Raw genomic sequence first — 26489 nt, 5'->3', positions numbered from 1 at the left:
GTTGTACCTTCCCCCTGACACTGTCTCCCCCCCAGATGCTGTCCCTTTCCCCTGACACTGTCCCCTCTGACACTGTCCCCCACTCCAGACGCTGTCCCTTTCCCCCGATGCTGTCCCTTTCCCTCAATGCTTTCTCCCCCTCCAGATGCTGTCCCCCCAATGCTGTTCCTTCCCCCCCCCGATGCTGTCACCCGCCCCCAGACACTGTCTGCCCCCAACGCTGTCTATCTCCCCTGCAGACGCTGTCACCTGCCCCCAGATGCTGTCTGCCCCCGACTCTGTTTCTCTCCCCCCTCAGATGCTGTCTGTCCCCCGATGCTGTCTCTCCCTCCCCACACTGTCCCCCCGACGCAGTCTCTCTCCCCCCCAACGCTGTCTCCACGACGCTGTCTCTTTCCCCCCTGACGCTGTTCCCCCCCCAACATTGTCTCTCCCCCACCCCAGACGCTGTCCCCCTGATGCAGTTCCCCACTCCAGACACTGTCTCTCTCCCCCCCAGACACTGTCCCCCCAGGAGCTCTGGCATATCGTCCACCAGGGCTATGGTGCTGAGCTCGGCCTCACCAGCGAGGACGATGACTACGTCTGTCCCGTCCCCACTGACGAGCTCAATGGTCTGGGGTGAGTGTGAGCCCCCCCACCCCCGACTTGCGTGGGGCCAGCCACAGGCCTCCGACCTCTGCTACAGGTCCCTCAGGTCTGGCTGCCCCTCCCTGCACCTTCCCCCATCGCCCCATGAGAGTGTCTGGGTCCTCTTGCCCAGGGGGAGCTGGGAGGGAGTTGTCTCCCCAGGAATAGGTTGGCCCCACCCGAGTGTTGGGAGCCCTGGGACCCCTGTCGACTGGGAAGCGCCTGCCCTGCCCCCCCCGGGATGAGCTGGTGCCTGCCCTTCCCCCACACCCTGGGACAAACTGGCACCCTCCCCCCCTCCGCCACCCGTGGGTCTGACCCCGAGACTTGCCCTGGTGCGATCCCCGATCCTACGGGACCCAGTGACCTCAACACTTGTGCGACCCCTGGCACCCCAGTGACTGCCCCCCTCCAGGCCAGCCAGGGAGCTCAGTGACATCATCGAGCTGAGAGACCTGGCCTTGCCCTGCACTGCTGACCTCAAGGTGGACCCCAGCCCGAAGCTGGCCAGGACAGCTGCCAGTCAGAGCTTCCACTCACTGGCCAGCAGCAGCGATGGGGCCGCCTCGGTGAGTGGGGGGAAGGGTTGGTGTGGGCGGGTTAGGGAGGTGTCAGGACTGGGGTGGTTCGGGGGATGGGGTTTGGGGAGGTGTCAGGTGCCTGGAGTGACTCACAGCTGAGAAAGCCAAACTCAGGACAGACACCCCAGGCTGGGGGTGTATTCTATCATTTGATTTCACCCGGCACTGAAATGTACCCCGGCTCACTCTACCCATTTTACCATGGAGCTCAGACAGCCCCTTGGCATTCCAACCCCTCATTACCCCCCAGACAACCTGCACTTTGCGATGAAAGGTGATTAAATCCACATTCCCCACACATTAGGTTCTTCCAGTCCCAAAGGACTTGTCACTTACCTCAGGTCAGATCTCCCCATAGACAGCACAGGTAGCCGCTTGCTTTAGTGTCTAAAGCTAGCTAAGAAAATAACCGAGCATTATTCAAAGTCAGAGCAGATAAAACACATTACAGGTGAATGAGACTGTGAGAGTCCAGTTGTTAGCAGAGATTTAATGTCGGCAAATTCTCCATAAGTCTCTTAGAGTCCTTCCACGAATCTTTCCGGGCGTCCTGTTCTCAGTCCAATGGCTCAGACTCCCTGGTCAGAGTTCAGCAGATCAGAGGTACTGGCTCGGGCCAATGAATGGGGTATTTATGGCTCTCCCGTGCACAGAGCCAGCGGACAGGTGTCCTCACAGAAAACCTGTCACAGCATGTGATGGACACTTGAAGCTGTGAAAAGTCCCAGTAACACTTGCTTTGAAGATCAAATGCTTCAATCTGAGGCTTCAGTCTTGTGAACACCTTATAGCCATGACATGCCCTAGCCAAACGGTTCTCTGGTCAGTGAATTCACCCTCCATGCTAGCTACAGGCCTTTGCATCTACTGACACCTGAGTACAGCTGCATACAGGATGTGCAGGTAATAAAGAGCGACAAGAGGTGAAAAGGATTTTGCAGGTAACAGTTCATTTGGTTACAGCCACCAGGATGTAGGTAAATACAATTACCATCAGTTCTTGGTTTCTGTCAACACAAGTGCATGGGCTTGTCTTAGTTAGCCTAGTTAATGGACCTTTGTTACCCACACACAGTAAATTAACCCCTCTTCCAGGTCCTGCCCTGAGCTGGCCAGCTGCCAGCGCCATACGAGGTGTGTGGGGGGGTGTTGGGGAGGAAGCAGGCAGGGCTGGGAGACCTTCTGGGGAGTTGGGGAAGGGAAGGGGCAGGGCCGGGGGAGGTTTTGGGCCCAGGTTGGGCCCCCTCACTTTCCCTTCTCCCCAGCTGGCAGAGGACCCCGAGGAGAATGTGGACAGCCGGGCGGATGCTGCCTCCAACTGCACTGCAACACTGGGGCTGGAGCCTCCGAAGGCTGCGGCACTGGGGGGGGCCCCGCTGCCTGCCTTGGGGGACCTGCTGCCCCCTGAGGAGCTCCCCACTGACACCAGCAACTCCTCCTCCTCCTCCTCCTCCTCCACACAGGATGAAGGTGACAGCTCAGCATTGCCCAAACATACCAGCCCTCAGCTTTAACCACTAGGCCCCACCCGTCTCCTAGAGCCAAGGAGAGAACCCAGAAGTCCTGGCTCCCAGTCCCCTGATCTAACCACTAGGCCCACTCCTTTCCCAGAGCCAGGAATAGAATCCAGGAGTCCTGGCTTCCAGCCTGCCTGCTCTGATCCCACTGTCCTGCCAGAACTGGGTTAGGACCCAGGCAGCAACTCACCCCTCTCTCCCCACAGCGGAGGTGGATGCCTTCTCGGACCTGCCCGGGCGGCTGCTGCTGAACTGCGTCTATTGCCTGGGGGCTGAGCGGCTGCAGCAGATGCTCTTCACCGACTCGCTGTTCATGCAGAGTTTCCTGGGCCAGCGCAAGTTCACAGGTGGGGTGGAGCAGGGGCTGAGTCTTCCCTGGGGCCGCGAGCTGGCTGCCCCCTGCCACCCGCCAGATGACGGCTGGGCTGGGTCTGGCTCACTGCCTAGGACACCCATGGGGCACTGCTGGCCTGAGTCGAGGTGTATGGGCCAGGGGACCCGGTAGCTCCAGGCCAGGCAGCCTGGTGGAGATCCTGAAGCTGAGCGGAGGACACACACCCTGCGCTGGCCAGGCCGAGGGTGTTGGGCATGTGTGTGATGGGCACAGGAAGGAAGCGTGGTGGGGGGGGTCACCCAACACCTGGGACTCGCTGCCCTCAGAGTGTCTGGGCTTGGTGCTCAAGGGAGCTGCCAACTGCAGCGCGGGGGAGGCCTTGGACTGGGCACGAGGCCCACGCCTGGCACTGCACACAACCCGTGTAGCCTGTGCCGGCTGGAGGACATGGGTCTCCAGCCCTGGCGGCTGCTGCCTATGGCAGCACTAGCCATGCGCTCGCTCTGGCCGGAGGGGAGCAAACTTGCTGCAGGGCCCAAGAGGGAAGGGGCCGTGGCAGAGCACTGGGTCAGGTGTTTGTGCTGCTGGGCACCCCACTGGGCCACACCAGTTTAATGCCACCAAGGGCAGGGCCCTGCAGCTGGGAGTCAGGGACGAGAGGGACGCGTGGGGGGACATAGAGGGAGGCCCCTGAGTGGGGGATCCCCCTGCCCTGACATACCCCCTGCTCTCCCCAGACGTGACCCTGACCTCATGGAGCAGCAAGAGCAAGTGCCGCCAGCGCCGCGTCCTCTCCTATACCATCCCCCTCAGCAACCCGCTGGGCCCCAAAGCAGCTGCTGTGGTGGAGACACAGGTGAGGGAGGGGGCAGCGCAGCCCCAGGAGGGCGTGAAGGAGCAGATACAGGGCAGCTGGATGGGAGGGCTGGACTACGCGGTAGGGGGCAGCAGGTCAGGGGTGGGGCTGGACTGCATGGTGGGGGGCTGCAGGCGTGGGCGCTGGACTGCGCGGTGGGGGTCGGCAGGTCACGGGTGGGGCTGGACTGCATGGTGGGGGGCTGCAGGCGTGGGCGCTGGACTGTGCGGTGGGGGGCGGCAGGTCAGGGGTGGGGCTGGACTGCATGGTGGGGGGCTGCAGGCGTGGGCGCTGGACTGTGCGGTGGGGGGCGGCAGGTCAGGGGTGGGGCTGGACTGCATGGTGGGGGGCAGCAGGTGTGGCGGCTGGACTGCGCAGTGTGGGGCGGCAGGTCGGGGTGGGGCTGGACTGCATGGTGGAGGGCAGCAGGCATGGGGGCTGGAGTGTGCGGTGGCGGGCAGCAGGTGTGGGGGAGCAGCAGGTGCAGGATGGCGGCAGGTGTGGGGGAACAAAGCGGGGCTGTCTCTGGCCTGTGATGGGATGAGTAGAGCTGGCCTCCCCCCAGACCCTGTTCCGTGCCAGCCCCGAGAGCGGTGCCTATGTGGTAGACTCGGAGGTGATCACTCAGGGCATCCCCTACCAGGATTACTTCTACACCACTCACCGCTACTGCATCAGCACACTGGCCACAGGCACGGCCCGCCTCAGGTACCGACTAAGCTAAGAGCCCCTTTGCAGTGGGGGTTTGGGGGGTTACCCCCCCCCCATCCAGAGAGTGGTGCTGGGAATTCCTCTGGTGGCTGGCTCTCTTTGTCTCATGGCTGCTCCACACTATGAAAGTCAGACCCTTTGAAATCAGCAGGTCAAGATAACTTGCATCCAAGAGTTTGAAAAGAGCTGGCTTAGGAACTCGCTGGCCCATTAAGGTTGATTTTCAATGAGTCTTAGAGCACTGGGGAAGTTCCAGAGGCCTGGTAGAAAACTGCTATTATGCCACTCTTTTAAAAAGGGTAAGGGGGATGGTCTGGATGATTATAGGCCTGACAGCAATCCTGGGAGAGAGAAAGGAGCAGCTGATATGGACTCAGTTAATAACAAATTAAAGGAGGGGGATGGAATTAATGTCAATCGCCATGGGTTTATGGAGAATAGATCCTGTCACTAACTTGGTCTCTTTGGGAGGAGATGCCAAGGCTGGTGGCAGGAAGGAACAGTGTTGATTGGTCTCTTTGGGAGAAGATGCCAAGGCTGGTGGCAGGAGGGAACAGTGTTGATGTAACACACTTGGGTCCTCTACGGCCTTTGACGTGGGACTACATGACATTTAGAGTGACAAACCGAGACTGATACGAAATCAGGACGACTTGGTGAGCTGGCCATGAGCACACAGTGTCTTGTAATATGGTTCCATGTAACTGTCCAGCTAGGCACAAAGAGCATTGGCCACACACGCAGGCCAGAGGGACTCTGTCCCTCCTCTGTGTGGAGCAGGGATGGTGAAAAGATTTCGTGGAGTCCCCCATCCCAGTGGCTCTGTGCCAGCGACCTGGCCCCTGCATTATTTCCTGCTCCCCCAAAGTCTGTGTCTTCTGCTAACGCTACCAAGGACGAATTGATGTTTTCTTTCAGGTCACTGATAAAGCTGCAAATAGCACAGGCCAAGACCTGATCCGTACAGGACCACCCCAGAGACACCCCCCTCAAGGTCTGGTCCCCCTTTACAGGTTCATTTTGGGCCCTCTCAGTTAGCTGGCTGTGAATGCTTTCAGTGTGGGCCATGCCGATTTCGTATCAGTCTCGGTTTGTCATTCTAAATGTCGTGTGGTCCCAAGTCAAAGGCTGTAGGAGATCTAAGTGTGTTACGTGAACAGTGTTCCCTCCTGCCACCAGCCTTGGCATCAAAGAGATACCAGCTGAATGCGAGCTTCCCATGCAACACTGGGGCCAGAGGGACTAATGCAGCCCTGGGTGCACAAATGGGAATCTCAAGGAGGAGCAGGGAGGTGATTTCCCTCTGGGTTTGGTCCTGGTGTGATGCAGCTGGGCCCGTGTCCAGGTCTGGCGCCCACAGGCCAACGAGGATGGTGATAAATTGGGAAGGGGTCCAGAAAGAGCCTCGAGAATGAGGAAAGGGTCAGGAACCCTGCCTGAGAGGGAGAGGCTCCCGGAGCTCTAGCTCTTTCACTTAACCCAGAGTAGGGTCAGGGGTGAGGCTCCCGTCTGGCCGTGCTGCGTGGGGTCAGACACCCAGTGCTAGGCTTGTCTCTCTAGCAGACGAAAGTCCAACACGAGCAGCCAGCAGCTGGAAGTTGAAGCTGGACTAAATCAGCCTGGAACTGAACTGTGCCCAGAACTCAGCCCTGGAACAATCTCCAAGGCTGTGCAGATTCCCCCTCACTGCCCATCTGTAAAGCCCACATAGGGCTGGCAGGTCCCCGGCCCAGCAGGCAGTCCCATCTCAGCACCCCTTCAGGGACATCCTGAGCTCTGTCTGCAACAGGACAGGTTCCCCCAGCTCCTGGGGGCTGCCCCAGACTCTCCCACCTCCAGCGGTCAGAAACTGGTTTCTCCCGACACCGCCACAGGCGCCTGCCCAGCTCGGCCCCACTGGGCCTTGTGCCAAATGGGCCTTTATCCCCCTAGTTCTTCCCTGCCCTACTCCCACCCCCTGCTGGATTTATGGGGTGCACATGGAGCCTCTCAAGCCTCTCAGCATGCACTGGGGGCTAACCAAGCCCAGCTCTTCCCGCCCCGCTCAGGAGCTAGGCCTGAGTGTAACTGCAGCCACCTGCATCAGCCTGGGTGGAGCTGATCTTTCTTGGCCCTGGGGGGCTAGAGTTGGAGCCAGGACCCCGCTGAGGCCCTGCTGCAGCCATGGGGTGGGGGCAGGCGTTCATTTGTGACAGGCCCATGCTAGGGGTAACTCAGCTCAGATGAGCACAATGGTGCCTTCTGGCCTTGGGATCTGTGACGGAGGGGCCTGCTGCTGGGAATCTCTGGGAAACAGGCCCCCACCGCATCTGCTCTAGAGAGCTGCTTCCCAGCATCCTGGCCTGGCAGCTCCCGTCCCCCACCAGTGCGCCTCAAGGAGCAGGTCACTGACACGGCCCCCTCCCTGCCCCCTGGCTCTGCCTTCTCTAGAGTCTCCTCTGAGATCCGGTACCGGAAGCAGCCCTGGAACCTGGTGAGAGCCCTGATTGAAAAGAATACATGGAGCGGCGTGGAGGAGTACTTCCAGCACCTGGGTATGGGGCATCTGGCACCTGGGATGGGGGGCGGGACGGAACGGATGGGGCCTGCGAGGGATGGCTGGCACCGGGGTAAGGGGGCAGGTTCAGAAGAGTGCGCCCAGTGCTGGAGTCTGGGAGTGCTCTGGGGTCTCAGAGGTGCCTATGGGGGGAGGGGGGCCTGGAGGGGCAGGGGACTGTCAGAGGGTATCGGGCAGGGATGGAGATACGGGGGAGGCTACTGGGGGAAATGTGGACGGGGCTGCGTGGGTGGCCAAGGCAAGGGGGGTGATGTGGGCGGGTGGCGGGCAATGTGAGGGGGGCTGGGTGGGTGGGGCTGTGTCACAGGCTCGGTGCTCTTGAACAGCTCTGAATCAAACCCAGGCAGGACCCTCTTCAGCGTGACACCCCCAGACACTCTCAGAGGGGCAAGAAGCCTCCTTGGCTTCAGCGCCTCCTGGGTCTGAGCTCAGAGCGTTCAGCCCCTACTCCACCCTGAGCTCCCCGCAGGGAGTCTGCCTGGATGGGACACCTGGAGAAGGGCCCTGCACCCCCACTCCACAGTCAGAGTGACTCAGCCAGCGTGTGACACAGAAGGTTTATCAGCCGTCCCGTAGGCAAGTTCTTTGTTAGCACTGAACCCAGGAAGTTCCAGCCACGTCCATCTTGGTCAGACCCAGAGCTCCAAGCCCTGCTCTCCACCCGGGACCCCAACAGGAGGCTGAGATCCACTTCCAGCAGCCCACCCTCGGTCAGGCCCAGTTGCCCCTCCTCCATCCTTTGTTCCCCTTCAGGGCAAAGAGGGTCACCTGGTCTCCACCTAAGCTTTGTTCTCCCTGGTCCTAGCCCCCAGGTCATCAGTTGCTGAGTTATAAAATGTCTAGCCATCGTCTGGGTCCAGGCAGCCATACAACAGTCCCACCTGGTTCTCTGGGTCTTTGCAAAATTAAACTCCCTTTCCCTCCAGCTACGTAAACATGCAGCACACTGCGGAAACTGAGGCACACCCAGAACTCGTACAAAATACTAAGAAAATTCCCACTGTGTCATATCCCATGTGTGGTGGCAGGAGGGGGGCAGGCAAAACGAGGGGGCTGGGGAGGTGACGTGAAGGGGTCCGGGTGGGACAGGCTACCAATCAGAGGGGGTTTCCCAATAAATCCATTGGTTGGGTGGGGGTGACACAGCTGGGCAGCTGGAGGGACACAGTTGGGATGGGCCCTGGGCTCCAAGTGACTCTCTCCCCCTGGGCCTTATGGGGTGTGTGTGCCCTCCCCCCGCGGGTATCTCACCCCCCTGGCATGGCGGGGCTGGCATGGTGGGGCTGGCGTAGCGGACATGGGCATCACCCCCCAGCATGGTGGGGATGGCGTGGGTGTCTCACCCCCCTGGCATGGCAGGGCTGGCGTAGCGGGCGTCACCCCCCAGCATGGTGGGGCTGGCGCAGGCATCTCATCCCCCTGGCATGGTGGGGCTGGCGTAGCGGACGTGGGCATCTCACCCCCCGGTGTGGTGGGGCTGGTGTGGGCGTCTCACCCACCCTGGCATGGCAGGGCGTAACTGGCATCGGCGTCTCACCCCCTGGTGTGGCGGGGCTGGCGTGGGTGTCTCACTCCTCTCGGTGTTGCAGGGCTGGCACTGGCACGGGCGGAGAAGACGCTGCTGGAGGAGAGTGGCCGCGGGACGGAGCCGCGGGGGCTGCTGGCTGGGTTGCACCGCAGGAAGCGCACGCTGAGCTGGAGGGCCCCCCATGCTGAGCCTACCCTGGCCACGCTGCCCCCCAGAGAGATGGGGCCCCGCCCCCTGCACCCCTCCAGTAAGGAAAAACCCACCCAATCCCTGCCCATGTCCAGAAGGAACCTGTTCCCCCCCATCGGGTAAAGGGGAACCTGCCCCCAACCGTCTACCCACAACCCACCCCCCGTCCAAAGGAAATATGCCCCCTCCTGTAACCTGCCCCCCAGAACCCGCCCCAGCCCCATCTCCAGCACAAAGGGAACCCGCCCACCCAAATGCACCCCCATCCCTGTCCCTCCACTCCCAGGTAAAGGGGAACGCACCCCCATCACCGCCCCCCCGGTAAGGGGGAACATGCCTTGTCCGCGACGATCCCCCATGAGGGAGCCGGCGAGGGCAGCTATTCCTCCCCGCCAGAGGATGGGAGATGGGCTGCTGCAGTCCCCTATGGGGAGCGACTCATGGGCGCATGGGGCTGGCTCGGCCCCCACCTAACCTGCCCCTTCTCCCCGCAGGCAGCCTGGCAACCCGGCTCTCCCAGCAGCTGGTGGAGCGAAGCCGGGGCCCTACCATGTCCACCCTCATCCTCATCGTCAGCCTGGTGTAAGGGGCATGTGGGGCTGGGCTATGGGGAGGCGGAGGGGTGGGCGGTTGAGCTATGGGGGGATGGGACTAAAGGGGACTGGGGCTCTTTGGAGGAGTGATATAGGGGGCCAGGCAGGGCTCTGGGGGGCATAATGCGGGAGGCTGAGCAGGGCGCTGTGGGGAGGGTTGATGTGGGGGCAGGGCAGGGCTCTGAGGGGAGTAATGCGGGGGTGGAGCTCTGGGCGGGGGTGGAGGGTCCAGGATTTGGGACACACAGCCAGGCTCAGGCTGGGCTCTGGGGGTGATGTGAGGGGGTATGGTCTGGGGAGCAGAGCAGGGGCACCCCCTGGGGGCAGAGCCACAGACCCTTTCCCGAGTTGGAATGTGGGAGTTGGACTGGACTGGGCTGTGGGGGGGATGGGAGCTGCTCTGTGCATGGCCAGGCAGGGGCTATTGGTGGGGGGAGCTGTGTGTGGGGAGAGGGAGGCTGCACGTGGAGGGAGCTATGGGGTGATTTTCTGGGGTGAGGCTTCACGTGTCTCTTTCCTTCCTTCTGTCTCTGCTGCCTCACAGGATCTGTGTGAGGTACGGTGTGACCCCCCCTCCCCCTCAGGCTGCCATGGACCCCCTGACCCCGCCCCCTTGTGCCCCCAGACACGCCCCCATGGACCACTGGCTCTGCCCCGCCTGCCCCCAGCACCACCCCTGCCGTGCCCCTAGTGTTCTGAGCTTTGAAGTGTTGACTGAGGTGGCATGATTTGCATACTGTGCTCTGATTGGCCAGCATACCACGGACATGATGGGTAATGGCAGGCCTCAGCTCCGGGCCCCACCAATCAGAGTGCAGTATGCAAATCTGACAGCCTGCCTTGAGTGTGTTCTGGGCAGGGAGATGGGGTCTGAGACAGCCACACATGTAGCTGGGGGGCGGGGACAGGACTCCTGGGTTCTCTCCCCAGCTCTGGGAGGGAGAGGGGTCTAGTGGTTTAGAGCAGGGGGGCCACGACTCCTGGGTTCTCTCCCCAGCTCTGGAAGGGAGTGGGGTGTAGTAGTTTGAGCAGGGAGGCTGGGAGCCAGGATCCCTGGGTTCTGCCCCATGTAACACAGGGCTGCGTCCTAGGGTCACCCAGTGTCCCTAACCAGCATCCGGCCTGGGGGGGGGCTTTGTCCGCCCCTCACTCTCCCTCTCCCCCCAGCCTGCTGATCCTGGTGGTTCTCAACGTGATGCTGTTATACCGGCTGTGGGCGCTGGAGCACACAGCCTGCGCCTTCCAGGCCTGGCAGGCCTCCGCACTGGCCCGAGGGTGAGTGATCCCGGCAAGAGCAGGGTGGGTGGGTGGGTGGGGGAATGGGGAGATTTCTGGCAGTGGGGGAGGGGTAGTGTGGGGAGCATAAGAGGCGAGGGGGGTTGGGTATTCTTGGAGCAGGGTTGAGGTGCCAGGGGAGGGGTCCCAGCAGCTCGCGTTGGGGGCCATGACCCCCACCTCAGCTGGCCATGACCCCCTGCCCCCCCAGGAAGCTGCCCCAGACAGCAGGCGAGTGGGCCGAGGTCCTGGAGCTGCAGCACCGTTTCCATGGCGCCGAGGTGCGGAAGTGGAGGCAGATCCTGGAGGCCTCTGTGGAACTGCTGGACGAGGTGATGCTGCCGGGCTGGGCCGGACTCACTCTGCTTTTTGGGTCCCTGCCCAGTGGGGGCTTGCAGCTCTGCTTGCACGGCCCCCTGGCCTGGCTCTCCCCTGGGCCTGGCTCCCCCTGCCTGCTTTGCAGCCCTGGTGCCAGCAGCACTAATGCACAGTCACCCAGCCCCAGATCCCTGCACCCAGAGCTGCTTGGGGCGCCGCCTGCCTGGCAGCAGGACCCAGCCCAGCTGGTGATCCGGGAGCCTGAGGAAAGAGGAAACACTGGGGAAAGTGTCATCTACTGGTTAGAGCAGAGGTGCTGGGCACCAGGACTCATGGGTTCTCTCCTCAGCTCTGGGAGGGGAGTGGGGTTAGTGTGTGTGGGGGTCTGGGCACTAGGGCTCCTGGTTTCTCTCCCTACTCTGATGGGAGTGCAGTCTAGATGGGGGGAGGGGTGGGCTGGGAGCCAGGACTACAAGGCTGAAGCCCTCTTCATGGACTGTCGGCCATTCAGGAATAACTGGTACCTCCTCCCCCCGCCGCCCCCCAGATGAAGGTCTCCCTGGAGAAGCTGCACCAGGGCATCGCGATGGCAGAGCCGCCCCCGGAGCCGGGCCAGGCTGATGCTGTCTCCTGAGGCTGCGCTGGCCACCAGGGGCCACGGGAGACTGACCTGGATCTGAGAGTGCGGCCGGGTCAGCGCCGCCCGGACGCCTCTCATCGGCCGGCTCCCTCGGCCGGGTCAGCGCCGCTCGGACGCCCCTCGTCAGCCGGCTCCCTCGGCCGGGTCAGCGCCGCCCGGACGCCCCTCGTCGGCCGGCTCCCTCAGCCGGGTCAGCGCCGCCCGGACGCCCCTTGTCGGCCAGCTCAGTGTTGCCCCGTCCTTGGCTGGTGGACACCTCCCAGGGTCTGCTTCTCCTGCTGGGTCAGCAGCACCCAGCCATTGGCTGGCGTCGGCCCTGGCTTGGGCTGCTCCGCGCTCCTGCCACCCCCTGGCGGAGCCAGTCTCTGTGGGGACAGCTAGGTGGAGGCTGCACCGTGGGACACATGGAGGATCCGCTGGGGGCCGGCTCTGCCCCCCGTGATCCACCCGCTGGCTGCAGCCCAGGACAACGGTGGCTGGACTGTGGCTGCCAGCTGGGTCCAGCCCCCCATGTCTGCTGGCTGAGAGCCTGTTGTGACCTGGGGGGAACCCATCCAGTCTGGGCTGGGAATTGACTTTCTAGGTGGTCTAGCTGCATGGTGTTACTGTGAGGAGTGGCCAGGGCCGTTCCCCCATCCCCTTACCTTGGAGCCAGGACTCCTGGGTCCTCTCTGCGCTGGAGCAGGGGCACTTTTGGGGCAGGCTCTGTGCACTGCAGGGGGCACTGCCCATGTCTCTGCCCTCTTCCCAAACACTCGATTCCTGGAGGGCTCGGTGCCCACCAGGCATTGGGTTGTTGTCTCCCGGCCTGGGCCTCTTGCCCTTCGCCGTTGCTGGGGGGGAAGGGACTGTGTGTGTGCGTGAGCACCCCCACCAGCCTGCACGCTGTCTGCTCCCTCCTATCCTCAGTGTTATGGGGCTCTGGCCCCACCCCACTATTTATTAGCTGATTAAAGAGAGTGGCTGGGACAGTGTCACCCAAGACGAGTCTCTGTGTCTGGGGGTGAGGGGACCACAAGGGAGAGAGGCCCCCGCAGCATCCCTGCCCAACTCTGCCCAGCGCCTCCCCACAGCCAGAGCCTGCTCCCATCCCTCCACCCAATGCCCCCCAGGTAGAGCTCCTCCCCCTCCTCCTGCTGGCCCCCAGCCAGCACTCCTGCCACTGCCCCCATCACCCCCCCACATCCCTGCCCCACTCTGCCCAGTGCCCCCCCACAGCCAGAACCTGCCAAGGCTTCCATCCCTCCCCCCCACTGCCCCCCAGGTAGTGCTCCTGCCCCTCCCCCTGCTGCCCCCCAGCCAGCTCTTCCCCAGCCAGTACTACTGCCCCTGTCCCATCAACCCCCTGCATCCCCACCCCACTCCGCCCAGTGCCCCGCAGCCAGCGCTCCCCCCTGCTCCACAGCCACTTCCGCCCCTATCTACCCCCTGCATCCCTGCTCTGCCCAGGGCCCCCCCAGCCAGCGCTCCCCATACTCCACCCCACAATCAGTGCTCTCCTCCGCCCCCCCAGCCAGTGCTTCTGACCCTGCATCCATGCCCCGCTCTGCCCAGCACCGCCCCCCCACTGCCCCCTAGGCAGTGTTTCCACCCCAGCTGCCAGGAGGGGCGCGTGCAGATGAGCCAATTACTGTCCCGATGTCCTGTCCCATTCCCCTCTGCAGTGGAGCTCAGCTCCAATACTGCTCAGGATCCTTCCCAGGCCAATGTACACCTGCCTCGCCCCCCTGCTCTGCCACTGCCTGGCCCCATTGACCACATCTCACTGCTCTGCCCTGCCAGGCCCCCTCCCTGGGGACAGAGATGGGCCCAGCAGCTTCCTGCAGCCCACCCAAGGACACATCACCTGGCGTGACCCAGCTGCAAGCGGAGACCCCCTTGCAGTCCTTAGACATTGGCCATAGGCCCAATCCTGACCCACAGCCCTGCTAGTGCCCCACACTCCTGACTCGTATCCCCCTGCCAACCCAGCCCTGTGATGCCGCCTCACTCCCAACCCACAGCCCCCTGCCAACCCAGCCCTGAGCTCCCCACCCAGCCCTGCAATGCCCCTCACTCCTGTCCCACGGCCTCCTGCTAGTCCCGCCCTGGACTCCCCTCACCCAAGATCTGCTGAGGCCCCTCACTCCTGACTAACAGCCCACTGCTCGCCCAGCCCTGGGCTCCACACCCAGCCCCACTGGTGCCCCTCGTGACCCACAGCCCTTGCTCTCCCAGCCTTGGACTACCCCCCAAGATCTGCCAGGGCCCCTCACGCCTGACCCACAGCCCTGGGCTACCCCCAGAAGATCTGCCTGGGCCCTTCACTTCTGACTCACAGCCCACTGCTTGCCCAGCCCTGGGCTCCCCACCCAACCCTGCGGTGCCCTTTGCTGCTGACCCACAGCCTCCTGCTAGCCCAGCCCTGGGCTTTCCCCCCTCCCCATGGCTCGAGATGGCTGGAGCCTGCAGCTGGAATCCCACCTATCTGCTTCCGTAACCGGCACTTCCTTGGCCAAGGCTGCCTTCAGCTGTCGAGAGTGTGCTGCGTTGGCCAGGCGGCACCTGCATGGGGCAGCACAGCATGATCCTCAGGGTGCTGGGGAAATATTGTACAGGGCTGAGTGCAGGGGTAGTGCTGGGGGCAGTATGGGGCGGAGCAGTGCAGTGTTGGGGGCAGTATGGGGTGGGGCAGTGCAGTGTTGGGGGTAGTATGGGGCAGTGCTTAGGGGCAGTATGGTGAAGTGTTAGGGCAGTGGTGACAGTGACCCAGATTCTTCTGTGACAGGGCCCCTCCCCCATACTCCAGACTTGTCTCCCAGCCCCACTGCTGGGTTGCAGCCCCACGGAGCCCCTATGAGGGGCCGAGTGAGGTGCGCTGAGCCTGCTTCACACACCCAGCCTCCCAGACTCAGCCCACAGCTGGGGCTGTCACTCCCTGAGCCCAGAGGCAGCTGGGCAGAGACGAGCGGTGCCCTTAGAATTCCAGAGCCATCAGGTTTGAAGGGACCACAGGGGTCTGGTCCAACCCGCGCCAAGGTGCAGGATTTGTTGTGTCTAAATCATCACAGACAGATGGCTCCAGCCTCCTTTTGAAAACCTCCGGTGAAGGAGCTTCCACAACCTCCCTACGCGTCTGCTCCATTGTCCTTCTGTTCTTACCGTTAGGAAGTTTCTCCTGAGATTTGATCTAAATTCCTCTGCTGTAGTTTGAACCCGCTGCCTCTTGTCCTGCCCTCCGTGGCAAGAGAGAGCAACTTTTCTCCATCTTTTTAATGGCAGCCTTTCAAATATCTGAAGACCGCTATCATGTCCCCCCTTAATCTCCTCTTTTCCAAACTAAACCTACCCATTCTTTCAGCCTGTGGTCAGATGGCCTGCATTCCCTCCCTCTGCTCATCTTTGTCACTCACCTCTGGATCATTTCCAGTTTCTCTACACCCTTTCTATACATTGGTGACCAAAACCGGACCCAATACTGCAGCTGAGGCCTCGCCCCACTTGAGACCTTGCTTTTAGCGACCCAGCTGTGCAAGTAAAAGTCACACAGTGTAGCTGCTGTTTGTCAGCTCTCCTGCCGACATAAAACTTTGTGGGCAAAACTTTTGTCTTTTGTGTGTGTGTGTGTGTGGGGGGGGGTTAACACCTCTGAATGGCAAAAGTTTTGTTTTTCACTTGCCAGCGTAGACATAGCCCTCCTTCCATCCCTTATGGGGTGTTCCCTCCAACCCCTGCTCAGTCAACCCCCTGCCCTGGGCCGGACAAGGGATAGCGCCATCTAGAAGGGAAAGGCCCCATGTCCCATCCCCCTGAGGCACTGCTATAGTTGGGAGGCGGGAGGGAGCTGAGTGCACAGGGAGCCGGCCCCTCTGGGCTGGCGGACAGGGAGGGAGAAACGGGAGTGGTTGGATCCCTGCACACCTGACATTAGCTCTACAAATGAAGGCAGGTGCACTGAGGAAGGGAAAGGTCGGGGGAGCCAGGCAGCACCAGCACCACAGCAGCCTCCATCTGCTCTGGCTCACCCACTCCACAGAGCAAAGCGGCTGGGCTAGCAGGGGCTCTGGATCGGCAGTGAGGGATACTGGCAAAGCTGGGGGGTAGGGAGCCCAGGGCTGTGCTAGCAGGGGCTCTGGATCGGCACTGAGGGACACTGGCAAAGCTGGGGGGTAGGGAGCCCAGGGCTGGGCTAGCAGGGGCTCTGGATTGGCACTGAGGGACACTGGCAAAGCTGGGGGGTAGGGAGCCCAGGGCTGGGCTAGCAGGGGCTCTGGATTGGCAGTGAGGGACACAGGCAAAGCTGGGGGGGTAGGGAGCCCAGGGCTGGGCTAGCAGGGGGCTGTGGGTCAGGAGCGAGGGGCACTGGCAGAGCTGGGGGAAGCCCTGGGCTCGCTAGCAGGGGGCTAAGGATCAGGAGTGAAGGGCACCAGCCGAGTTGGCAGGAGCCCAGGGCTGAGCTAGCCAGGGGCTGCAGGTTGGGGTGAGGGGCACTAGCAGAGCTTGGGTGTTGGGGAGCCCAGGGCTGGGCGAGCAGTGAGTTTCGAGTCAGGAGTGAGGGGCATTGCCAGAGCTGCGGGGGTGGGGAGCCCAGGGCTGGGCTAGCCTAGGCTAGCAGGGGGCTGCAGGTCAGGAGTGAGGGGCACAGGCAGAGTGGGCGGGCTGGGCTAGCAGGGGGCTGCGGGTTGGGTGTGAGGGGCACCACCAGAGCTGGGTCTTTGGATCCGTCCTCATGACTCTCTCCTCCGTCCGTGGATGTGGCTGCTGCCCCCAGTACTGTCGGTCCCGTCCCCACGTGTGTCCCGGGTGGGCGGGGACCGGCCGCTGCGTCCCGCCCCCAGCCCCACGCTCCCCGGCCTGCCGTCGGCGCATGCTGCAATGCATCAATCCCCGCCCGCCCTCTGCGCTTGGCGCTTCCATTCATTCGCAGCTGCTCGCCGCAGCCGGCTCCCCTGCAGTGCGCCGGACAGGGGCTGAGCCGCAGGGTCCCCGCGCGCCTTCCGCACCGGGCCCCGGCTGCATCGCCCCCTCCCGACCTGACTGGGCCCCGGCTTCATCGCCCCCTCCCGGCCTGACTGGGCCCCGGCTTCATCGCCCCCTCCAAAGTGGGCACTGGCTCCATTGCATCCTCCCTACTGGACACAGGCTTCATCACTGCCTCCCTATTCCAGCCTAGTGGGCAGTGTCGAGGTCGCCCTGGGCATCCCCAAAGTGGGCGTGATTCCGGCAGGGCACCATGCCCTGATCACCGTCGGAGGTGGGTCAGGGCAGCTGGCTGGGTGTGGGCACCACCCAGGGATTTGCTGAGTAGCCAGTTTGCAGCTCTGCAGTGACACTGAGACAGCGGCTGGACCGGACCGAGCTGGGACCGCAGTGACCCCCCCACCCCCCAGGACTCCAGGCACCCAGTCCTGACAGCACCAGTCCCAGGCAGAGCAAGTGCATCCCTCGTGAGCCTGAGTCATTTCATGGGCTGCCAGGATCCAGGTGGCAGCAGCTGAGCTGTGGACTGTGCTCTGTGGACCAGGAGAGCTGCGTCTGGACGGGGTCGCTGTGGAGGGCAAGGGACCCAGGCCTGCTGACAGCTCCCCGTGCTCCCCTGTTTATGGCTCCTCCGGCCAGCCCTGTTGTCTGCCCTGGGCTGTGGGGGTGCCCCTTTCCCAGCAGTGCTGGGCCCTGGGCTCATCTGGGGTGTCGCATGGCAGCAGGGGCAGCCAGGCTGTGCTAGCCTCTGCCTTGGGGAACGGGCCGGCCAGGACCAGCTGGGAGCATCCGGCCAGGACATTCCAAGGCGCAGGCCGGGCAGTGCAGGGCGCCGAGCCCTTAGCTATAAATACCCTCCTGGAAGATTCCTGTCAGAGATCGTCTGTCCGCTGAGCACGGAGCCGGCGGGCAGGGGCAGAGGGGGCCCACAGCACCAGCCCCACTGAGGAGCTGCCCCAGCTGGCCTGGGCCCCTGATCCCAGGGACCCACCATGGCCCTGCTGGGCCCATCACTCCTGCTCTGCCTCAGCCTTGGTGAGTGCACACCTGGGGCAAAAGATTGGGCTGAGGGCTGCCCAGAGAGGGGGCTCCTGGGCCATGGGGGGAGGGGCCGCAGGGCCTGTCCCAGTGGGGACTCCCTGAGCCCTCTCCACACCGTCCTTCCCCCTCCCCCCATCCCGTTCTGGGGCAGATTCCCTCCCCTCAGGGAAAGCCTGGAGCAGGACGTAGCCACTGACCGGGGCAGGGGTGGGACTAGCCCTGAGGCATGGAGAGATGGGGATGGGGAGACAGATAGACAGAGACAGACAGGGGGACGTCGAGTGCCCAGAGCCATGATTCAGAGAAACGGGGCCACCTGCCCTCGCAGGGGCTGATCCCTCACAGGCCCTGGGATGACACCAAGCGACCAGGGCAGGAACCACCCAGGAAAGTTTAGGTATCAGAATCCAACTGCAGTGACAAAATGAATAGCTCAGCCCTGGGCCCCCCAGCTCTGCCGGCACCCCTCAGTCCCAGCCCGCAACCCCCTGCTAGCCCAGCCCTGAGCTCTGTCCTCAGCTCTGCTGGGCCTCTCACTCCCAACCCGCAGCCCCCTGCTAGCCCAGCCCTGGGCTTCCCTGCATCTCTGCTGGGGCTTCTCACTCCCGACCTGCAGCCCTCTGCTAGCCCAGCCCTGGGCTCCGCCCCACCCAGCACTGCCCCAAGGTAATCTGGTGCATGCTGGGGGCAGCACAGACACAGACAGACACCCACAGAGCAGGTGTCATCCTGTCCAGCCAACAGTGGCCTTCCCAGGCCCTTGCCTTGATCCCTACCTCTCCGGCAAGTGACCTGCAGCTCCCCCAGGGGGCAGGGCCAGTGCAGGCCCTCGAGAGCTGATTGGAGGGAAGGGGGAGCATATGGGGGAGCCTGGGGGCTGGGGGTGGTTCTCGGGGTACTGAAGTGCAGATCTGGGGGTGGTGGTGGAAGGGGTGTAGATCAGAGGATGATGGGATGCAGATGTGGGGTGCTGAGGGGGTTCTGGAGGGTGCAGATTGGGGACTGGAGCTGGAGCTCAGGGGTGGTGTTGGGGGCCTGGAGGGGGCTCTGTGTGACCCTTTCACACCCTCCCTCCTCAGTGGCGTTGTGCTGGGCCGGCTGCGTGGAGGTGGAGTCCCACACCGAGGCCGTTTTCGGGATGACCTTCAAGATCCTCTGCATTTCCTGCAAGAAGCGGAGCGAGACCGCAGCCGAGGCCTACACGGAGTGGTACTTCAAGGAGAAGGGCACTGAGACCTTCACCAGGGTGCGTGAGGGCTGGTGGGGGGGGCTGGACCGCACTGGGGGAAGCACAGGGTACGGGAGAGGGAATCAGGTCTCTGTCTAGGGCTTTCTGTTCTCCTCCCTGGGGCTTCCCCTGCACGCAGCCTCCTCCTTCACCCCATGTTTTGTTAGACAGCAGCTGGGCCCCACCCCAGAGGTGGCTGCATCTCAGGACTGGCCTGTTCCAGACAGGCCCTGGTTACTAACCAGCTGCCCTGAGCTGGGTGAAGGCAGACAAGGTTCGTTCTCTGCTGGGTGCTCACTACTCTCCGCCACCTCCCCCGCCCCCCCCCCCCCCCCCCGCAACCCCTAGACTTCACTCTCCATCCAGGGCTGGGGATAGAACCCAGGATACCAGGTTCCCAGCCCCCCGGCTCTAACCAGTATACCCCATCCCCTTCCCAGGAGGTTAGAACCTCCTATGAAAAACAGATACCACATCCATACTGCCTTATGTCTCCCTTCGCTGAATATAGGGGGGGTCACTCTCTGTGATGCTGTGGGCCCGGGCGGGGTCACTCTCTGTGGGGCCAGAGGGGTCACTCTCTGTGGGGCCGTGGGAGGGAGTGTCACTCACGAGGGGGCTGGCCCCATTAGTTGCCCACGGACATGAGGGTCTCAGCCTGGCTTCCACTCTCCTAGCTCCCCCGGCGGGGTAACCCCAGCCTCACCCACAGTGCTGAGGCTGCTGTCCCGTCCCCAGCACACCACCACTGCTCCCTGTGGGGCTATGGTCCGGGGCAGGTGTCCCCCGCGGGGCTGTGGTCTGTGGCAGGCATCCCCTGTGGGGGTCTGGTCCGTGACAGGCATCCCTCATGGGAGTCTGGTCCAGGACAGACATCTTCCATGGGGCTGTGGTCTGAGACAGGCGTCCCCCGCACTGCATGGCCGTCCCTCTGACTCCCTTCCCCCCCAGATCCTGCGCTACGACCCTGATGCGCTGCTGGAGGTGGTGGATGAGCGGTTCCAGGATCTGGTGGTGTGGAACGGCAGCAAGAACACGCGGGACCTGCAGGATCTGTCCATCTTCCTGACCAACGTGACCTATGCGCAGGCGGGCGAGTACCTGTGCCGTGTCGACCGCAACCTCACCTTCAACAGCTACGTCTACAACATCGTCATCAACAAGACCATCCACGTTGAAGTGGTGGACAAGGGTGAGTGGGCGGGTTCACGGGCAGGGGGTGGGACCACGGGCAGGAGCGGAACTATGTACACAGGGTGGTGCCACTAGGGTGGCCAGAGAGTGGGGGGTAAGAGGTTCCTGTATAAGACAAAGCACTGAATATTGGGACTGTCCCTATATAATCAGGACCTCTGGTCGCCCTAGTGCCACGTACATGGGGCAGAGCCACAGGTACAGGGAAGTCACAGTAATGGGGTCAGGTCCACACACAGGGGTGGGGCTACCTACAGAGGGCAGAGCCAGAGACATCAGGGCAGGGCCACACATGTGGGCTGTGGCCACATGGAGGGAGGGGTCTTATTCACTGGGGTGGGGCTACACACATGGGGCATGGTCCCACATCCTGAAAGTAAGGCAGCCCAGGTGTGAGGGTAGCACCATGCACTCAGGAGTGGAGGCACATACATGGGGGAGTTGAATCACATGGGGAGAGGGCCATACCCACGGGGAGTGAGGGCACAAGGGGGTAGAGCCACACACATGGGGGTGGAGGTACTCACCAGGGGCGGAGCCACACAGAGGAGTGGGGGTGTACACCCATCCCCACTTCAGTCCAACCTGGTCTGGTGCAGGGGGCTGCAGGACAATCAGGCTGAGCTCCCAAGAGGGGCAGGAAGAGCTGGGGTTGGTTACCTCCCATGCATGCTGGGAGGCTCCGTGTGCACCCCATAAATTCAGCGAGGGAGGGGGACAGGGCGGGGAAGAGCTAAGGGGCTAAAGGCCCCCGTGGCACAAGGCCCATTGGGGCTGAACTGGGCAGGTGGCCATGGCAGTGTCGGGAGAAGCCAGTTTCTGACGGCCGGAGGTGGGAGGGTCTGGGGCAGCCCCCAGGAGCTGGGGGAACCTGTCCCATTGCCGACAGAGCTCGGGTTCCTGGAGGGGGTGCTGAGACAGGGCTGCCTGCCAGGCCTGCGTGGTGCTGGGTACTGAGCTGGCTTCTCCAGCAAGGAGCAGTGCTGGGGCAGAGGAGAAGGCTGTGGACAGTGGGAAGGGGGTCTCACCCTCTCCTCCCCCGCAGCGAATCGGGACATGGCGTCCATCGTGTCGGAGATCATGATGTATGTGCTCATTGTGGTGCTCACCATCTGGCTGGTGGCTGAGATGATTTATTGCTACAAGAAGATCGCGGCGGCCACTGAGGCGGCTGCACAGGAGAATGCGTGAGTGCAGAGAGCTGGGAGCGCTCAGAGGGGCAGGTGGAGGCTGGGAGGGGGGCAGGACCCAGGTGGAAGGTGCCTTGGGGAAGGCCAGGTGTGGTAGGGTGACTAGGTGTCCAGTTTTCAACCAGAACACCTGGTTGAAAAGGGACCCTGGTGGCTTCGGTCAGCATTGCTGACCAGGCCGTTAAAAGTCCAGTGCTGCAGGAGTAATGAAGGCTAGTCCCTTCCTGTCCTGGCTCCACGCTGCACTCCGGAAGTGGCCAGCAGTTCCAGCTCTTAGGCCGGGGGGCCACAGGACTCTGCGCGCTGCCCCAGACCCGAGCACTGGCTCTGCACTCCCATTGGCCAGGAACTGTGGCCAATGGGAGCTGTGGGGCGGTGCCTACAGGTGAGAGCAGCGCACAGAGCCTCCTGCCCCACCCTCTCCCACCTGGAAACTGGACCTGCTGGCCACTTCTGGGGCGCAGAGCCAGGACAGGCAGGAAGCCTGCCTTAGACTCCCCACTGTGCCGCTGACCGGGAGCCGCAGGAGGTAAGCCCGCACCCCAACCCCCTCCTGCATCCCAAAACCCTCATCCCTGAGAGTCTGCACCCCCAGATGGAGCCCTCACCCCCTCCTGCACCCAATCCACCTGCCCCAGCCCAGAGCCACCTCCAATACCCTGAACCCCTCTGCCCCAGCTCCCATCCTGGAGCCCCCCCCTACACCCCAAACTCCTCAACCCTGGCCCCACCCCAGAGCCCAAACCCCTAAATGGAGCCCTCACCCACCCTGCACCCCACCCCCTGGTGCAACCCGCAGCCCCCTCCTGCACCCCAACCCCCTGCCCCAGCCTACTGAACGTGAGTGAGGGTGCGGGACAGCGAGCCACCGAGGGAGGGGGAATGTAGTGAGTGGGGCGCAGGACCTCGGGAAGGGTGGTCTAGGGTGTTCGGTTTTGTTCAATTAGAAAGTTGGCAACCCTGGGGTCGGCAGTGGGTGGCGGGCTGTCCTCACCCCCGTCTCTCCACAGCTCCGAGTACCTGGCCATCACGTCGGAGAGCAAGGAGAACTGTGCCGGGGTGCAGGTGGCAGAATAGCTCTTGGGGGCCGTCCGTGAGCCTGGGGAACCTCGTGAGGCGGGTAAGCCCAGACAGGCGGGAGCCCTGGGGGGTCGGCCTGGCCCACAGGATTTGGCGCTACCCTGCATCCTCCCATCAGATTCTGCCTCGCTGCACCCCCAGCACCGACTGCCTCTGCCAGCCCCATGGCCCCTCCCCTCCTTGGTAGGGGCACAAGAGTTCCCTGCACCCACCATAGTGCTGTGCCTTGTGCCCCTGCCCTGCGGGCCAGAGCCAGGAGAAAACCCAGCCCCCCCTGCTCTAGCCACTAGACCCCACTCCTCTCCCAGAGCCAGGAGAGAACCCAGGAGTCCTGGCTCCCAGTCTAACCACTAGGCCTCACTCCTTTCCCTATTTCAACTACAATTTGTTGTAACACAGCGTCACGTCCCACTCCCATGGTGGGGAGAGAGATATCCCAGAGAGGATAACAGCCCACTACTGCTAACAGCAGCGAGGTTCTCCTTTGGCTGCAGGGGCTGTGGTCAGGGTGGCCTGGTTTTGAGTGACATTGTTTGTTGCAGGCCTGAGGCGACGGTGAGGAACGAATGAAGGACGAGGGGAGTGATTCGAGATGGGGTGCCCCCCAGAGAGTACCCCGCAACTGGCTCCCCCACACACCCTGCACGCCTGGTGCCGCCCCAAACAAAGCATGTTGTTATGAATCCTAGTGCTCGCTCTCCCAGACCCACGGGGGGCGGACAGTGGGCACCTCGCTCTTTTAGATACATCCCTTCACCTCACAGTGAGCGAGGCTGCCCCCGCCACAATGCATGATGGGGGAAGCAACATGGCCGCTGCTCACGCAATGCAAAGCTTGGCCTTGGCCTGCTCCAGCCCCCCTACCCCCACCTCTGGGCACTGCACTCGCGCTTTCTGGTTTGCACATTTCTCGCGCTTCAGGTTGTTTTGGTGACTTCGCTGCCAGCATGTTCTGGGTCTGAGGAGCGGGGGCCTGATGTGGGACATCCTGGACGGGGAGGGAAGGGCATCAGAGCCCCAAACAGCTTCCAGCCTGGTCCCAGGTTACCAGCGCAAAGCATCAGCCTCTCAGGGACTTGGGTGAGGCCTCCAAGCTGGCTGCCCAGTGGGTTCCTAGGCCTCAGCCAGACTCGAAGCAGTGTCCAGGATTCCTGCATCCTGGGATCCCATGTTCCCAGCCACATGAGAGGATGGGGGATGCTTCCAACATGGCTGTCCAATGGGTTCCAACTTGGCCACACCCAAGGCACCGTGGGGATGGGAGAAATGTCCAAGATGGCTGCCAAGGGGTCCTGAGGCCCCACCCAGAGGCTGAGACAGGCATACAAGATGGCTGCCTTCAGGACCCCAGGCACGTTCCCTGAAGGAGCCAGTGTTTCCATTCGCAAATGGGATGTTCCTCATTGCCCCAGGGGGCTGCTTTGCGGGCTCCCAGAGCAGACTCCCCTGGGTCCCCCACCCTGCATCCCCTCCCAACGGTCAAGGCATGGCAGGCAGGGCAGGGCTGGGTTAGGACTCCTCCAGGTCCATGGCACTCAGATAGCTCCTCCTGTGTGGGGGGTGGGGCGGGTCTGAGATCTGGGGGAGCAGCCCCCACAGAGGGTACCTGAGGGGTTTGCTAGTGAGTGCCCTCCTCAGCCTTCCAAGGGGTGCTGCAGACTCTACCCCCTCCCCTCCATGCACTGACACCTGAGATACCAGCTGCCCCCATGCCATCCAGCCCCCCATGCAATATCCCCCCAGTGCTATATCCTTCCATGCCATCCAGCCCCCCAGTGCCCATAGCCCCCATGCCATCCAGCCATATCTCCCATGCCAGCCAGCCCCTTCAATGCCATCTTTCCAAAGCCATATTCCCTGTGGCAGCCAGCACCCCCATGCCATCCTGCTCCCCAATGCCATGTCCCTCTCAGTCCCCCTGGCCCAGGGGACCCATCACCCCAACCCAGCCACTCTGGGCTCTTCAGGGAATACAGCTGAGTGGCTTCTGGCCCCTCCTCCTCCGACCCTTGGATAGGTCCTGGGGACCCGCCTGTCACGGTGCCGTAGGGGCTGTTCATGGAATAAAGAGACTGGATTTCATCCTGCACTCACAGTGTGATTCCTAGGGTGGAGGGGACATGGGGCGGGGGATAGAGGTGGGGTATGGGTGTAATGGGTTGTCAACCCCCAGGGTGCAGCCTGGGAGCTGTGGGAACTGCTGTGCCCCCTAACCCACCAGCTGGGCAGGCTGCTCTCACACTGCTTTGTAGAGATTCAGCCAGCCTCTCCAGGCCCTGTTATCACCCAGCATGACATCAGGTGGTGCCACATACCCAACTGAGCTACCTGAGTGCTTTACCTAAGCCACTCAAGGACAGCGAGAAGACAGCAGCCAATTTCCCATCTCCCCAGCCTTTCACCCTCGCTGGAGTATAAACCCAGTATTATACCATCTTGCACTGTACAATGCAAGCTCATTAATATAGTTTGCTTTCCCCTTGATATGGGAAAGATATGCAAAAGCCTTTGTTTACAGAGATGAGATTTTCCCACCCACTTCATTTAAAACATGCTGGTAAAAATAAGAACATAAAACATGTTTATTAACTACAGAAAGATAGATTTTAAGTGACAGCAAACAGATCAAAGCAGATTACCTAGTAAATAAACAAAACCACAAACAGCCTAAAATACTAGAGGGATAAGATTTGAAGTGGCAATTTCTCCATCTTACTGATGATACAAGCAGTTCATTGAGTTTTCATATACTGGTTAAAAATCTCTTTAGCCTGGGACCAGCATTTTCCCCCAATTCAGTCTTTGTTCCCAGGTGTTGCCAGGAGTGTCCTTGTGTGAGGACACCAGATGATGTCACTCCCTGCCTTGTATAGCTTTAACATATAGCGGGAACCCTGTCTTCCAAACTCAGTTCCCAGTCCAGTTTGTGGACAAATACAGGTACCAAAATGGAGTTCAATGTCATGTGGTCTGGTCACATGCCCTTACATGCCTTGTTGAGTCATAGCAGCCATTACTCATAGGCTGGCTGAAATGTTCACACAGGAAGGCTAAACACTTCCATGGTCCATTGTCTTTGTTGATGAGCCATTAGCACTGTCTAGCTTCTTCATTGTTGTACCTGAAAGGCTAGCTGTGGGGGTTACCCACAGTAAGCACATTTGAAATACAGGTACATAGTCAATATTCATAACTTCAGATACAAAAATGATACATGCCCACAAATAGGATAATCATATTTGGCAAATCATAACTTTTCCAAAGACACCTCACATGACCCATTTTGTACAAAATGCATCATAATTATGCAATAATCACACCATAATCATCACTATGATGAGTATGGGGTGCTGTGTCACAGGGGGGTCAGGGAGCAGATAGGGGGCTATGTGGGTGATAGATGTGGGGGGTGATGGGAAATATGGGGTTAGGTAGAGGGGGATCTTGGGAAGTGGGAGGCATGGGGAGTGCAGGCCGGAATGGGGAGAGGGATCCTGGCAGCAGGGGAGGGGGTGGTGTGAGTAGTGCAGGCTGCGGGGGAGGGGGCTGGGAGATAGGAAGGGAGACTGGCAGTAGAGGAGGGGACAGCATGGGGAGTTCAGGCTGACAGGGGGAGAAGGGGGTGGCATGGGGGAAGTGAAGGAAGGGGGCTGGAAGGGAGCCCGTCAGCATGGGAGGGGGTGGCGTGGGGAGTGCAGGCCATGCGGGCAGAGAGGTTGTAGCTGATGTGGGGCATGGTCTGTCACAGACCCACAGATTGTGCCCACTCTTGGCCCCATACAGTCCCTGGGGGGGAACCTCCTTCATTGTGACAGCCCTTCTTGGAGGGTCCACTCTCAGGGGTTAAGCCCCTCCACCTCCTGGAACCGCACTTCTCTGAGCCTAAGCCCTGGTCTACACTAGGAGTTTAGGTCGAATTTACCAGCATTAAATCGATGTAAACCTGCACCCGTCCACACGATGAAGCCCTTTTTTTCGACTTAAAGGGCTCTTAAAATCGATTTCCTTAATCCACCTCTGACAAGTGGATTAGTGCTTAAATCGGCCTTGACGGGTCAAATTTGGGGT

General features: G+C 61.7%; 2 protein-coding genes across 9 annotated transcripts in view; both read left to right on the top strand.

Moving 5' to 3' along the window:
* Positions 1-12865, top strand: part of GRAMD1A (GRAM domain containing 1A) — a 28340-nt gene extending 15475 nt beyond the window's left edge. For 7 of the 8 annotated variants that reach the window (XM_074938868.1, XM_074938864.1, XM_074938865.1 and 4 more), the window contains 12 exons: positions 500-621; positions 1046-1199; positions 2477-2681; positions 2935-3075; positions 3800-3918; positions 4484-4626; positions 7060-7163; positions 8776-8961; positions 9398-9485; positions 10664-10771; positions 10983-11103; positions 11637-12865. In XM_074938868.1, the coding sequence (XP_074794969.1) occupies positions 500-621; positions 1046-1199; positions 2477-2681; positions 2935-3075; positions 3800-3918; positions 4484-4626; positions 7060-7163; positions 8776-8961; positions 9398-9485; positions 10664-10771; positions 10983-11103; positions 11637-11723 (1578 nt within the window). In that variant the 3' untranslated portion in view covers positions 11724-12865. The remainder of the gene's footprint in view (positions 1-499; positions 622-1045; positions 1200-2476; positions 2682-2934; positions 3076-3799; positions 3919-4483; positions 4627-7059; positions 7164-8775; positions 8962-9397; positions 9486-10663; positions 10772-10982; positions 11104-11636) is intronic. The other variant, XM_074938871.1, reaches the window with a different exon arrangement.
* Positions 12866-16727: 3862 nt separating this feature from the next.
* On the top strand, positions 16728-24504 carry SCN1B (sodium voltage-gated channel beta subunit 1). Its single transcript, XM_074938649.1, has 6 exons — positions 16728-17723; positions 18809-18975; positions 19909-20149; positions 21197-21338; positions 22352-22461; positions 22964-24504. Exons 1-5 carry the CDS (start codon positions 17681-17683, stop codon positions 22416-22418), a joined length of 660 nt encoding a protein of 219 aa, XP_074794750.1. The 5' UTR covers positions 16728-17680; the 3' UTR covers positions 22419-22461; positions 22964-24504.
* Positions 24505-26489: the final 1985 nt, after the last annotated feature.

The sequence above is a fragment of the Natator depressus genome, chromosome 24 (genome assembly GCF_965152275.1).
Source record: "Natator depressus isolate rNatDep1 chromosome 24, rNatDep2.hap1, whole genome shotgun sequence".
Taxonomy (NCBI): Eukaryota; Metazoa; Chordata; order Testudines; family Cheloniidae; genus Natator; species Natator depressus.
This window is presented reverse-complemented; position numbering and strand designations above follow the sequence as displayed.

Coding starts and splice junctions, on each gene's coding strand:
- SCN1B (XM_074938649.1), top strand. CDS start 17,681: ATGGCCCTGCTGGGCCCATCACTCCTGCTCTGCCTCAGCCTTG. Junction 17,724..18,808: donor CCTGCTCTGCCTCAGCCTTG/GTGAGTGCACAC, acceptor CTCCCTCCTCAG/TGGCGTTGTGCTGGGCCGGC. Junction 18,976..19,908: donor GCACTGAGACCTTCACCAGG/GTGCGTGAGGGC, acceptor CTTCCCCCCCAG/ATCCTGCGCTACGACCCTGA.